Raw genomic sequence first — 15,314 nt, forward strand, 5'->3', positions numbered from 1 at the left:
ATACTGTACCTGCCAGGTTGTGGATCAGGTCCATGTATTAGCATTATAATAACATACTGTACTTGCCAGGTTGTGGATCAGGTCCATGTAATAACATGATAATGACATACTGTACCTGCCAGGTTGTGGATCAGGTCCATGTTATAACATGATAATGACATACTGTACCAGCCAGGTTGTGGATCAGGTCCATGTATTAGCATTATAATGACATACTGTACCTGCCAGGTTGTGGATCAGGTCCATGTATTAACATGATAATGACATAACTGCCAGGTTGTGGATCAGGTCCATGTATTAACATGATAATGACATACCAGTCTGGTTGTGGATCAGGTCCATGTAATAACATGATAATGACATACCAGCCTGGTTGTGGATCAGGTCCATGTAATAATATGATAATGACATACCAACCTGGTTGTGGATCAGGTCTATGTAATAACATGATAATGACATACCAACCTGGTTGTGGATCAGGTCTATGTAATAACATAATAATGACATACCAACCTGGTTGTGGATCAGGTCCATGTATTAACATGATAATGACATACCAACCTGGTTGTGGATCAGGTCTATGTAATAACATGATAATGACATACCAACCTGGTTGTGGATCAGGTCTATGTAATAACATGATAATGACATACCAACCTGGTTGTGGACCAGGTCCATGTATTAACATGATAATGACATACCAACCTGGTTGTGGATCAGGTCTATGTAATAACATGATAATGACATACCAACCTGGTTGTGGATCAGGTCCATGTATTAACATGATAATGACATACCAACCTGGTTGTGGATCAGGTCCATGTAATAACATGATAATGACATACCAACCTGGTTGTGGATCAGGTCCATGTATTAACATGATAATGACATACCAACCTGGTTGTAGATCAGGTCCATGTATTAACATGATAATGACATACCTGCCAGGTTGTGGATCAGGTCCATGTATTAACATGATAATGACATACCTGCCAGGTTGTGGATCAGGTCCATGTATTAACATGATAATGACATACCTGCCAGGTTGTGGATCAGGTCCATGTAATAACATGATAATGACATACTGTACCTGCCAGGTTGTGGATCAGGTCCATGTATTAGCATTATAATAACATACTGTACTTGCCAGGTTGTGGATCAGGTCCATGTAATAACATGATAATGACATACTGTACCTGCCAGGTTGTGGATCAGGTCCATGTATTAGCATTATAATAACATACTGTACTTGCCAGGTTGTGGATCAGGTCCATGTAATAACATGATAATGACATACTGTACCTGCCAGGTTGTGGATCAGGTCCATGTTATAACATGATAATGACATACTGTACCAGCCAGGTTGTGGATCAGGTCCATGTATTAGCATTATAATGACATACTGTACCTGCCAGGTTGTGGATCAGGTCCATGTATTAACATGATAATGACATAACTGCCAGGTTGTGGATCAGGTCCATGTATTAACATGATAATGACATACCAGTCTGGTTGTGGATCAGGTCCATGTAATAACATGATAATGACATACCAGCCTGGTTGTGGATCAGGTCCATGTAATAACATGATAATGACATACCAACCTGGTTGTGGATCAGGTCTATGTAATAACATGATAATGACATACCAACCTGGTTGTGGATCAGGTCTATGTAATAACATGATAATGACATACCAACCTGGTTGTGGATCAGGTCCATGTATTAACATGATAATGACATACCAACCTGGTTGTGGATCAGGTCTATGTAATAACATGATAATGACATACCAACCTGGTTGTGGATCAGGTCCATGTATTAACATGATAATGACATACCAACCTGGTTGTGGATCAGGTCTATGTAATAACATGATAATGACATACCTGCCAGGTTGTGGACCAGGTCCATGTATTAACATGATAATGACATACCAACCTGGTTGTGGATCAGGTCTATGTAATAACATGATAATGACATACCAACCTGGTTGTGGATCAGGTCCATGTATTAACATGATAATGACATACCAACCTGGTTGTGGATCAGGTCTATGTAATAACATGATAATGACATACCAACCTGGTTGTGGATCAGGTCCATGTATTAACATGATAATGACATACCAACCTGGTTGTGGATCAGGTCTATGTAATAACATGATAATGACATACCAACCTGGTTGTGGATCAGGTCCATGTAATAACATGATAATGACATACCAACCTGGTTGTGGATCAGGTCCATGTATTAACATGATAATGACATACCAACCTGGTTGTGGATCAGGTCTATGTAATAACATGAAAATGACATACCAGCCTGGTTGTGGATCAGATTCTTGAAGTTTCCACATATGCTGAGCACTTGTTGGCTGCTTTTCATTCACTCTGTGGTCCAATTCATCCCAAACCATCTCAACTGGGTTGAGGTTGGGTGATTGTGGAGGCCAGGTCGTCTGATGCAGCACTCCATCACTCTCCTTCTCGGTCAAATAGCCCTTTCACAGCCTGGAGGTGTTTTGGGTCATTGTCCTTTTGAAAAACAAATGATTGTCCCACAGATGGGATGGCGTATTGTTGGATCCTGTGTTTTACATTATAGCCATTACCATATATATGATTGAATATTATCTGCTGTTGGCTTGTGTGGATATATGTATGTGTTATGCAACATAGATGACTTGAAACATTGTTAAAAGTGTCAATGCCATGGGCCTTTCTCATGATGGAAAAATACAGAGTAGCATGGGGTGTTGCAGAACAAGCGGTCTTTTGTTAGATAACAGGAGCCAGGTGCGAGATAACGGTATGGAGCATGAGCGCATGGATGTTCTTCACAGCAACAGTTACATCTATCAACAGAAGCGCCAAGAGGCGGGGACCCGCCTGAGCGCCTGCAATAGGCTGAGCAAGTTTAAACCACGCCCAGTCTCTACTGTGATAGGCCAACAGACGGGTTGGAACTGTCTATCACAATATAAAGTATACTGTTTACATACATCTTGTCAGTTCTCTGTTCTGCCCTGCGTGGCATTACAGTGAGCCCATATATACGAAAGTTGCATTTGCCATTTATTACTTAGCTAATAAAAAATACATAGTACAAAATCGGTGACTCATTGTTATATTTATCCTGATACCAGATTCGAATTCACGCAACTCTAACATGGTGACCACCGACGTGATCTGGTAGAAGGACGACGCTGGAAATTGTCCGGGCCGATTGGCCAGTACTGTCGTCGGACGGTGTGTCTCACAAATCCTGACCGGTCAACTAAAAGAGGTAAGCAGACACCTGTTGTGAAAAACTAAAGTCCTGCACATTGGCGTTATCCAAATGTAGTTTTGTGAGACACCTGTTTGATGTAAGTTACTAAATTTTAACTATTATGATGTGTGAGATTGGAAAATAGTTGAGAAAGTAATATCTCCATTGGCAACTGCAATTTTATTATTGATCAACAATACTTAATGATGCATTGTGTATGGGATGTACTAGTATGCCTGGCTGGTAGGTGGTAACAGAGAACACTTACTACATGTATGAATGGTGGGTAACGGGTGACCACCAAAGTGTGAATGGATAGTCTGGGACTACATGTATGATTCATTCTAGCTGATTCTAAAAGTGTGACTGTATAGTCTGGGACTACATGTATGAGTGGTGGGTAACGAGTGACCACCAAAGTGCGAATGGAAAGCCATATGATGCGAATGTGATGTACTAGGCAGGGCCAAGTGTGAATGACGGATATTTAAATTGATTAATTGGATTTGAGACCGATTTAGCCTTTGGGAAAGGGTCTCTCTAAGGTCCTAACAAAGCATAGGAGTGTGTGAAGTACATCGGGTAGTAAAGTCGGCGCACTGACTACCAAGTTTGAATGAGACATTAAGTTGTTCTAGAAACGTGATCCGGTTGACACGTTAGTCATATGGAGTGATTGTATTTTTTATTTTGTACATTTGGTATTGAAGTAAAGTTGAAAATCCGGGGGACACTAGACTACTTAATATCCCAGGGGACCCACAGTGCATAATTGAGGTCTTACTTTAGACCTAATTGGGGGCCGATTTAGCCGTAAGGAAAGGGTACCACTTGGGTTTGAGTAAAGGCATAGGTTGTTGACAGTATTGTAGTGTACATAAAATGTCTTTGGAAATAGAAAAGGTGTTGAAAACGCTGAAGTCCACTCTAGAAGTGAATGAAGGCAGAGAGGGTAAGGAGTGGAAGAGACGGGGTGAGAAGCTGTACAGAGAATGGATAGAAGGCGGGGCCATTGCGTCTCCCACTGGTCTGCTTACTGGGGTGAATGAAGATTTGTGTGTGTATGGTGTAAATTGAAGCTTACTGGCGTGAATGAAGATTTATGAGACTCAAATCGTGTGCATGAAATACGCTTGATATTCAGTCGGGGACTAATATCGGTATGAATGAGGTCGGGGACCAAGCGAGTGTGGTACATTAGGTATTTCAGTTGGAGCTGGTACCGGTGAGAATGTTGAAAAAGTCGCAGGCTTGCTGATGAGATGTTTGCACAGAGTTATATCATAGAATATTGAGGGGGTGTGCATGACTGTGGGAAAAAGTGTTAAACTCTATTAACGTAAAATTCTGTGTGTAGATTTATATTATGAGGTTTGAACTATACTGATATTGTAGAATTACATACTCAACATCTGAACATACTTACGTTAAACATTAATTGAGCCACTGAGTAATAGATAAGATATACACTAGGTACGGGAGACGGGGCGACGGGTGTGGTCGATGTAAGACGGGAGTGGTGTTCTAACCAAGTGCTGAGAAATAAGGTAGATTTATTTTGTTCTTTTAATTAATTTACACAAGTACTTCACAGGTATTGATTTTGGTTTGATTGTTCAGATAACATCATTGAAATTAAACAGGAGGTTAAGGTATACTAACATTAGAATCTGTTTTCATTATGGGGAACAATGAAAGGCCCGCAGAGTGGATTGCAGGCTGAGTTTTTTTATGTTAAAGGGACAGTATACGTTTATCACACATGTGTGTGTCTAATGGCTGGGTATTTAAGAAGTATTTTGGGGAGACAATTTGGAGAAACACTTATAAAACATGAAACATCGAGACAAATTATTTGAGTTTGAGGGGATTATCATAATTATTAGGTTTTGTTTTTGTAGTAAACGTTTGGGTTAAGGGGATTTCCATGTTCCCAGAGACATGATATCTTAATTTAAAACGTTTTATGGCTGCTGTCCCTGTACAGGGATCAACATCAGCGGAAATTTCAGAGTGACAACTAATAGTACTCGATACAACTCAAACTTTCATTAAAACACACATGCAGGGTACTCAATTAAAGCTACACTCGTTGTGAATCTAGCCAACATGTCAGATTTTTAAAATGCTTTTCGGCGAAAGCATGAGAAGCTATTATCTGATAGCATGCAACCCCCCGAAATACCCAAAGGGGACGTAAACAAAATAATTAGCGTAGCCGGCGCTACACAAAACGCAGAAATAAAATATAAAACATTCATTACCTTTGACGAGCTTCTTTGTTGGCACTCCTATATGTCCCATAAACATCACAATTGGGTCTTTTTTTCGATTAAATCCGTCCATGTATACCCAAAATGTCCATTTATGAAGCCCGTCTGATCCATGAAAAAGCACCGTTCCAAAACGCAACGTAATTTTTTAAAATTTAAAAAGTTGCCTATAAACTTTGACAAAACACTTCAAACTACTTTTGTAATCCAACTTTAGGTATTAGTAAACGATAATAATCAATCAAATTGATCACGGGGCAATCTGTATTCAATAGCAGCAAGTCTTGAAATCATGGTCCATATTTTCTCTATCAAAACTTCCTCCTGTGTACTCGACGACAGAAAGTGCCTATTCCTCAAACTTCAACTCAATTGCCAGTACTGGCGACATCGTGTGGAAGCTGTAGGCATTGTAAACTGGACGCTATCTATTTTCCCTTGCCATAGACAATACAAAGACTGGCGGAGGGATATTTTTTTTGTGTTTTTTATGAACAGTTTTCCTTGGGATTTTGCCTTCTATACACGTTCTGTTATAGTCACAGACATGATTTAACCAGTTTCATAAACTTCAGAGTGTTTTCTATCCACACATACTAATCATATGCATATACTATATTCCTGGCATGAGTAGCAGGACGTTGAAAGTTTGCACGATTTTTAACAAAAAGCTGCAAAAATTCGCAGCCTCTTTAAGGGGTACACTCACATGTGGAATATTAGGAGTTTTATTTTCTGAGTTTTAATTACACAAGTTAATTTTTTAAGATAAAGGGTTCTTTAATATGTCTAATATGGTATGGAACACGAATGTAAGGGGATGGTGTAACCTTTGACCTGCTTTCATGGCTCTCTCGGGTTGTCTGATCAGCCACAAGGGGGTGCCATTTGAATAATGAATTTGTGGTCATGGGTAATACTGTTTATTTTTCATTTTTTTATTTTTTAAGGTAAATTAATTATAGTGGAGTTTAATTAACCTATATAAGGACTTTAGAAATTGCCACATGTTTTTCTAATAAATAAAAAAATCCATGAGTTTAGATAAAGCCAAACAGTGAGACATTTAGTTCAAATTTGGAAACATGAGAAAAAGAGCTACAGACAGATAGGGGGAAAAGGCAGACAGAAGAGCCCTCCCCCCGCACTGCAGAGACCTTGAAGGTTGGAGAGCAGAGAGGATAAGTTTTAGAAGGGGAGCCAGGACGAGCAAAGATAACAGAATGTGTAGATAACAGTTACTGAGTGGAGACAAAAAGGAGAATTGGACATGTGGAGAATGAAAGGGGTCGCTCCTACATGATAATGTCAGAACAGAAGGATAATATACTAATCTTACCTAAGTCATTATTTAGAGTAGGTAAGGTTGTTACCTGGGCAGAGCCAGGTATCAAAAGGGGGATGGGTAAATTGTGGTCTAGGATAGGATGGGGCCTATTGGATAAGAAACTAATAATAAATAAATAAAATGCTAACAAATAGACCTAGAAGTTAAAGATATAATCAGATAAAACATATGAGAAACTGTTTGTTAACCAAGCCTGTATGTCCAGGATTTTATGCATTACAGGTGAACTACAAGTGAAGTCACTCAATCCAGTCCCAGAGGCTTGTTGGGAGGACCATACCAAGGACTCCTGGTGACAGCTAGCTGAAAGAGCTACCCGGATTCATATCGCACAGCGGGAGGGTAAGACACCTTGACACTGTCGAACAATAAACAGTGTTCGAGAGGAGAACTGGAATTAACAGAATTCCGGGGGCCATCTCTCGAATTAAGTAATCCTCCCTGTCCTATCACCCCTGTTTTTGTTCATAGAACTGAAGGTGTGTCTGGCTCTTGCTAGTGATGTGTTCTCGGGGAGAGGGTGGGGCTTCACATGGAAGCTGTTCGTCTGAGCTGTCTTATCGTGGGTGCCATATTCCTGATACAGCACGTCCTACTTGAGTATGCGGAGAGTGATAATTTGCCCATGGTTTAGACGATGAGGATTTTGTTCCAAAACAAGCATAAGAGATCCCTAGATCTGGGTAGACAGGAAGTTAGAGTAGAGGTTGGGAAGGATCTCTCAATGGAGTTTTATGTAGACCAAATGGGGTCTCTAACTACACGGCAGTCTAGGACTCTGAGCCATTATGGCATATATCGGTGCAGGTTCCCATATTGATCGTGGACACAGGTCATAGCTCATTTGGAGAGAGAGGGCTATATGAATCCACTCACCCAGTATGGAAGGAGGTGGAGTATAGTGAAGGTGAGAGTTTTTGATTGTAATCCGGAGAAAGGGATGCATTGCATAAAGATACGCCTAACCCTTTAATTAAACAGTAATGAAGGAGGATCTAGGGTTGTGGTATGATGGATATGACCAGGTTTTGGTCGACACCCTAGTATGGTTCTGGGTAGAGGAGTTTAGGCCAGTATGGTAAAGCTGTTCACGAAAGCAGGAATGCCAGATAATGACAGTTGCATTGACTTGCATGATTTATATCCACAGGTTCCTCCCTTTACAGTGACCGGAGGAGATAATTACCGTTTGGCCCGGTACAGTACTCTTGAGAAATGATGTCAGGGCGAGGTTTTACCGACAGATTGGACAGGATTATGCTCCTTTGTACATTTGGGAATGCCTTGGGAAACCTGGGAGCACTGTTGAACTTTGTAAAGGTGATGAAATCCTACTAACCATCAAAACTATTAAGCTCTCTGATGCAGGCACTTACACCCTCGGACTACAAAGGACCAGGACAGACACGATGGGTGTGTTTACTATTAAGGTGCTGCCAAAACCACAGAGGTCCCAGACGAACCAGAGCCAGACACACTCCTCTACCACCCCTGGACCGAACCTGCCACCCACCACCACTGTGTCAAATCTCATTCAGGTAATTAACGTTAGAGACTATTCAGCTATTGATCAATTAGGCACCGAGACTGGTTTTGATGGTAGTGACAATTTGTGGCTGTCCTATATGAAGTATACAGCTAAGACCCTGAAAAGAAAGGACTGCATGAGTTACATGAAACATTGGTCATGCTAGACCTGTTCTGGCTACGCACCCATTTGCTATAGGAGAAGGAGAGGGGTGGTTGTGTATTCTGAGAGGTTTTTACCAGGTTCAGCCCAATTCAACTCTCTGTTCCTCTTTGAGCCTTGTGTTTCCTACAGTACCTCCTCATCGGGCCCCTTGGGGTGTTAAGGCATATGGGGGCAATTACAGTTGCATCACGGGTACAGGTAATGGCATTGATTATGGGAGATTGCCTGAAGCTGATTGCAGTAGTAACATAACCATTAATGCCACTTGGCCAGTTACAGGCCTAAACAAAACTAGTGGTCTGGCTGATGTGTGGTGGATATGTGGACCCAAAAGAGTGCTGAGACCCATTCTTAGAGGAGACTGGCAAGGTACGTGTGCTCTGACCAGTTTGATAATTCCACTGACCATTGTTGATGTTACTGCTGAACAGCTGTTGGGTTCTGTATCCAGGGGACCTGAAAACATTCCATCCCATGGGAGACATAGACGTAGTGCTCCATGGACAGAGGATGTAGTTGACATCCACACTAACCTGTTGGGGGTGCTAGTGGGGCTTCCTCATGAGTTTCAGGCCTTGGGTAGGAATGATGGACTCTGGCACTTACTACCTATTATAGGTCCAGCCATAGTGGATGCTAGACAGACTGCATGGATTAATTACATCTATTATGATCAACAGCGTTTTGTGAATTACCCCCGTGATGCACTCACTGGTATGTCTAAACAGCTGGAGGCCACATCTAGGGTTGCCAGACAGAAAGTTGTTGAAATCTTCTGGATTGACCTACCTTCATGTTTTTAAGTAATGATAGACTGTCATTTCTCTTTGCTTATTTGAGCTGTTCTTGCCATAATATGGACTTGGTCTTTTACCAAATAGGGCTATCTTCTGTATACCGCCCTTACCTTGTCACATTAAAACTGATTGGCTCTAACGCATTAAGAAGTAAAGAAATTCCACAAAATAACTTTTAAGAAGGCACACCTGTTGAGCCTCCCGGGTGGTGCAGTGGTTAAGGGCGCTGTACTGCAGCGCCAGCTGCGACACCAGAGACTCTGGGTTCGTGCCCAGGCCCTGCCGTAACTGGCCGCGACTGGGAGGTCCGTGTGGCGACGCAAAATTGGCCTAGCGTTGTCCGGGTTAGGGAGGGTTTGGCCGGTAGGGAAATCCTTGTCTCATCGCGCACCAGCGACTCCTGTGGCGGGCCGGGCACAGTGCGCACTAACCAAGGTTGCCAGGGGTTTCCTCTGACACATTGGTGAGGCTGGCTTCCGGGTTGGACGGCGCTGTCTATCGGCATGACTCTCAACCTTCGTCTCTCCCGAGCCCGTACGGAAGTTGTAGCGATAAGACAAGCTTCTAAACAATTGGATACCACGAAATTGGGGAGAAAAAAACCTTTTTTTTTAAGACACAAAAAGAGCATTCCATTTTGAATGCTACTTTGAAGATTCTCAAATATAAAATATATTTCAATTTATTCAACACTTTTTTGGTTACTACATGATACATGTGTTATTTAATCATTTGGATGTTTTCACTATTATTCTATAATGTAGAAATAGTAAAATAAAGAAAAACCCTTGAATGAGTAGGTGTGTCCAAACTTTTGACTGGTATTGTACATTTTTTCCAGCACATGGCTAGTCTTTGTTTAACCAGCTAAACAGCTGTTCTTAGTGAAAATGTGTAGAATGACCTTTCTAGCTAATAGTCTATGTTTACACTCCCTCGTTCAATGATAATGTGAGGAGATCACAATAATGCAACTATCTACCAAACCTATTCACTTAAAATGTTGATTACTTCCCCTTGCCATTATCATTCACCTAATAAGACAAGACACATATTTCTCCCCCCCCCCCCCCCCCCCAAATGCTTGGGGTGCTTGGATCACCGGTTTACCTGGGAGGTGGTCCCTGGCCAAAAAAAAGGTTGAAGATCCCCATTTTAGATTTATTTTCATCTATTGGGGCCATTATTTTAGATGTACTTTCCCTCCACAATCTTTTCAATAGAGACCAGAGAGAGGAGAAAACTGCTTATTTGATCCCAACAGGATGAAACTATTGGCCAGAATGTCCTCTTTCTCTGGGTAGAGAATTAAGTAAATAGAGGTCACAGAAATACAAAGACTTTCAGTTGGGTTCATTCTTTGGCTATAGGAGGCATGGGTTAGACACAAACCACTCTCAATCTTCAGTGTTTGAGGTAGTGTATAGAAATGATGTGGTCGAGAAACAGAAAGAAAACTCAGAAACACTGGAATAATAGCGATAGAGCCCAGCTTAATCACAAAACTGACCAGATACATTGTCGTCGTTCATTACGTTTCTGCAGCTTTATTAAGAATGGAACACAACAGCAGGACAGGAAGTCATAACACCAACAAAAAGGGATTACGCCCAATCAAATATCAGAAGAACCATATGTATTACGAATCATGGCATCCTGCCCCTCACATATTGGAGCCGGGCAAAGATTACCAAGTTAAGTTTTGTCCCAGTCCGCAGTATTTCGATCTATCCTATTCCATCTAGATCAATGGGTGTGTTTTAGTTGTTATTTGAGAGGGCGATACGGAGTACATGACTGGTACATGACTGGGTCATGGCTGGTACATGACTGGTACATGACTGGTACATGGCTGGGTCATGGCTGGTACATGACTGGGTCATGACTGGTACATGACTGGGTCATGACAAGGCTCAGGTATCAATCAGATACCAGTCAATAACAAACAAACAAAACACCACAGTATTTACAGTACAGAGACAGGCCATCAAAGGGTTACCTTCATTACTTTTGATTGTAAGAATGGTATATACAACAAAAAGGTATTACATTGCCTCGTTGGATTATGTCAAAACAAATCAACATACTGTATATTAACTTGGGTTACCTTCATTACTTTTGATTGTAAGAATGGTATATACAACAAAAAGGTATTACATTGCCTCGTTGGATTATGTCAAAACAAATCAACATACTGTATATTAACTTGCGAAGAGTCCATAATAAATAGTAACATGAAGAGATAGCAAATATTAAAAATGGCATGAAAGTTGAATAATAAAACAGACCTGCTATTCAGGAGTCCTAAAGAAACATAACAAATACAGTACACATACAAAAGCTCTGGGATATTTGAGACTGAAAGCTAACTAGCTCACTGGCATTAATTACATTTGTGCTTTAGAAACAGAATACTAAAATGAGTTCTGAGATGTAGAACAAGCTTCAAACGTTGCAGAACACATACACTCGCATAGCATAGACACCCTGACACACACACACACACACACGTCACTGTCTATGTTTAGACAGCGAGAATAGGTTATCCATACACATGCCAAGGATTTGCTGTTTCTTAGATATTAGCGACCGTGTTAGCGAGAGAACAAGTATTACTGTTGTAATGGACCTGGGGTAAACAAAATCAACAACAAAGGAACAAATCCTCACTTTAGATATGTACGTGTGAACAATTCACTTTTTTTGCACTGATGTCAATAGGTCATTTGAATAAAAGTTTTGCACACATACAGTATCTCAAGTGAGGATTTAACCCAAAGAGACAGACTGAAATAGGTCAGGAAAAAATAAACGTCAACTATTGTCAGGGGTCCGGCACAGGGCATTATGGGAAGTGTAGTATTTGGTTCAGTAGGGGCTGTGGGCATCATCTTCCCTCTCCCTGTGTGCCTCTCCTCCATGTCTCCTGTGGTTCCTGCGCTCCCGGCGCTGGCCGTGGTGGTGGTTGCGGCGGTACCGGTGGGATCGTTGAGCTGACGGAGGGGAACACAGAGGGTGCAGTGACAACATTTACCATTCTGTTTCTTATTGAGCCCATATTAGAGGGAATACACACGTTTATGGCTGACCTGGGTGAATAGGTTTGTTATCCAAAAAAGGTTGCATAACATAACAAATGTGTTTTTTTCTGGTGCTTGTCACTCACACTTTGTGCAGATGATCTTGGGCCGGTCCCAGATGCCGTTGGCCCGGCAACGCGCAGTGGGGATGTGGCGCTGGTAGAAACCTTCAGTACACTGGTAACGCACAACAGCATGTATGTCATAGTGGGACCGCCGACGGCCAATCAGATGGGCGTTCTCCACGGCGGGTGGGGTTCCACACAGCACTGTCAGACGGGCCGACAATAACAAAAAAGTCTGTGTTGAGCAACAAAGCAAAAGCACAAGATACTGTATGTAGCTACAGATGTAGGATCTTCATTTGATGACCCTGTTGCAGGATACATTTTGCAGGAAAAGGCTTCTGAAGTTTGTAATTTCCACTTTGAAAAATGCATCAACCCCTAAAACATTTCCATTAATTATAATACACATAATAATTCACATTTCCTGTTGATGCAGGATTATTTTCCTGCTGTTGTTAACTGGCTCAAATTAAGATCCTGCATGTTTCTGTATGGTATCTTGCTTGCAGTTCCTTTCTTCTCTCCCTAGGTTGCGCTATTGCTACTGAATCCCACCTGAAGACAGTTGGCGAGATTGAGTGCTGGCCAAAGGGTGGAAACTGGGTTGTTATGGAGCAGTGTCAAGTAACAGAGAGCCAAGACAGCTCCCATATTCTCCCCTCCCTCTTTCTCTCTCCCTCTCTGCCTCTCTCTCACTCTGCCTCTCCATCTATTTATCTCTCCCTCTCTGCCTCTCTCTCACTCTGCCTCTCCATCTATTTCTCTCTGCTCTGCCTCTCCATCTATTTCTCTCTCCCTCTCTCTCACTCTGCCTCTCCATCTATTTCTCTCTCACTCTCTGCCTCTCCATCTATTTCTCTCTCCCTCTCTCTTGCTCTCTGCCTCTCTCTCTGCTCTGCCTCTCTCTTTCTCTCTCTCTGTCTGTCTCGCTCTTCTACGCTCTGTATTCAAGGAGCTAGGCTTCCGGCTATCTCATATATCCTTGCTCCTGTTCTCATTCCACAGTGTCACAATTACATCAGGGTAACAAAGAGATGCATTTTGGGACTTCGGGGGCAGATCTGAGGGCAAAACAGTCAATGGTAATTTAATGCCAGCTTTATACAAGATGGCAAATGGTGGCTTTGTAGCCCAAGTAATTATCCGTAGGGTGAGATAAAATGGCAACAGAGAGAGATGGAGTTTTCTGTTTAGATCAACTAGGAGTTTAAAAAAAAAACATGCAATTCAGACTTCTGTGTTATATGTTTGTTTTGAGCTTCATACACAAGCATCTCTTCCCACATTTACACCTAGATTCAATCCGTTCAAGCGTTAACTGGCGATAGCAGACACCTGCATAGCGGATGTTTTGGCGGTGTCGCAGGTGGAACTGCGTTGGAGCCATCAAATAGGTGAGCAGCTGTGGTCATTGTCACGAAGCCACACCTGCCCCACTCCAGATAGAGGTTCAGAACGAGAAAGTGTAGGCTATATACTGTAGAAATAATTACACTCAAATTGAAAAATAATTGTATGAAATAATGAGGATTTCTATCAGCCTTATCTAGGTGTAGATTACATCTCATATTTCAGTGTTTGAATTTGTAAAGAATGGGATTTCTGTTAATGTGACTCCGTGCAGCAATGGCAATGTCCGCTTTAGGTGTAATGCCGGGAGACACTTGGGATTTCAAATCAAATCTAATCAAATTTTACTTGTCAGATGCGCCGAATACAACAAGTGCAGACCTTACCATGAAATGCTTACTTAAAAGCCCTTAACCAACAATGCAGTTCAAGAAATAGAGTTAAGAAATGATTTACTTAATAAACTAAAGTGAAAAAAACAACAACAAGCAAACCAAAAAAAATCATAAAAGTAACAAGAAAATGACATAACAATAATGAGGCTATATACAGGGGGTACAGTCAATGTGCGGGGGTTAGTCAGGTCATTTTCGACTACAGGTTAGTCGAGGTCATTTGTAAAGTGACTATGCATAGATAATTAACAGTGAGTAGCAGCAGTGTAAAAACAATGTCAATGTAAATAGTCCGGGTGGCCATTTGATTAATTGTTCAGCAGGCGTAGAAGCTGTTAAGGACTTTTTTGGTCCTAGACTTGGCACTCCGGTAACGCTTGCCGTGCGGTAGCAGAGAAAACAGTCTATGACTTGGGTGACTGGAGTTTTTGACCATTTTTTGGGCCTTCCTCTGACATCACCTAGTATATGGATGTCAGGAAGCTGGGGCCCAGTGATGTACTGGTGCAGCTGTAAAACCTTTTGAGGATCTGAGGACCCATGCCAAATCTTTTCAGTCTCCTGAGGGGAAAAGGTGTCGTGCCCTCTTCACAACTGTCTTGGTGTGTTTGGACCATGATAGTTCGTTGGACACCAAGGAACTTGAAACTCTCGACCCGCTCAATTTCAGCCCCGTCGATGTTAATGGGGGTCTGTTCAGCCCTCCTTTTCCTATAGTCCACGATCAGCTCTTTTGTCTTGCTCACGTTGAGTTAGAGGTTGTTGTCCTGCCAGGTTTCTGACCTCCTGAACAGGGCGTACAGGAGGAGACTAAGCACGCACCCCTGAGGGGCCCCAGTGTTGAGGATCAGCGTGGCAGATGTGTTGTTGCCTACCCATACCACCTGGGGGCAGCCTGTCATGATGTCCAGGATCCAGTTGCAGAGGGAGATGTTTAGTCCCAGGGTCTTTAGCTTAGTGATGAGGTTTGTGGGCACTATGGTGTTGAACACTGAGCTCTAGTCAATGAACAGCATTCACACATAGGTGTTCCCTTTG

General features: G+C 42.0%; 1 protein-coding gene across 5 annotated transcripts in view; it reads right to left on the minus strand.

The window, feature by feature from the left end:
* Window positions 1–10,907: 10,907 nt before the first annotated feature.
* Window positions 10,908–15,314, minus strand: part of LOC110509197 (neurocan core protein) — a 128,490-nt gene continuing 124,083 nt past the window's right edge. For 3 of the 5 annotated variants that reach the window (XM_036966524.1, XM_036966522.1, XM_036966523.1), the window contains 2 exons: window positions 12,550–12,732; window positions 10,908–12,376 (listed from right to left, as the gene is read on the minus strand). In XM_036966524.1, the coding sequence (XP_036822419.1) occupies window positions 12,252–12,376; window positions 12,550–12,732 (308 nt within the window). In that variant the 3' untranslated portion in view covers window positions 10,908–12,251. Of the gene's footprint in view, window positions 12,377–12,549; window positions 12,764–15,314 lie in introns of all 5 variants that reach the window. The other 2 variants (XR_005040219.1, XR_005040220.1) reach the window with 2 other exon arrangements.

The sequence above is a fragment of the Oncorhynchus mykiss genome, chromosome 28 (genome assembly GCF_013265735.2).
Source record: "Oncorhynchus mykiss isolate Arlee chromosome 28, USDA_OmykA_1.1, whole genome shotgun sequence".
In the NCBI taxonomy this organism is placed as follows: domain Eukaryota; kingdom Metazoa; phylum Chordata; class Actinopteri; order Salmoniformes; family Salmonidae; genus Oncorhynchus; species Oncorhynchus mykiss.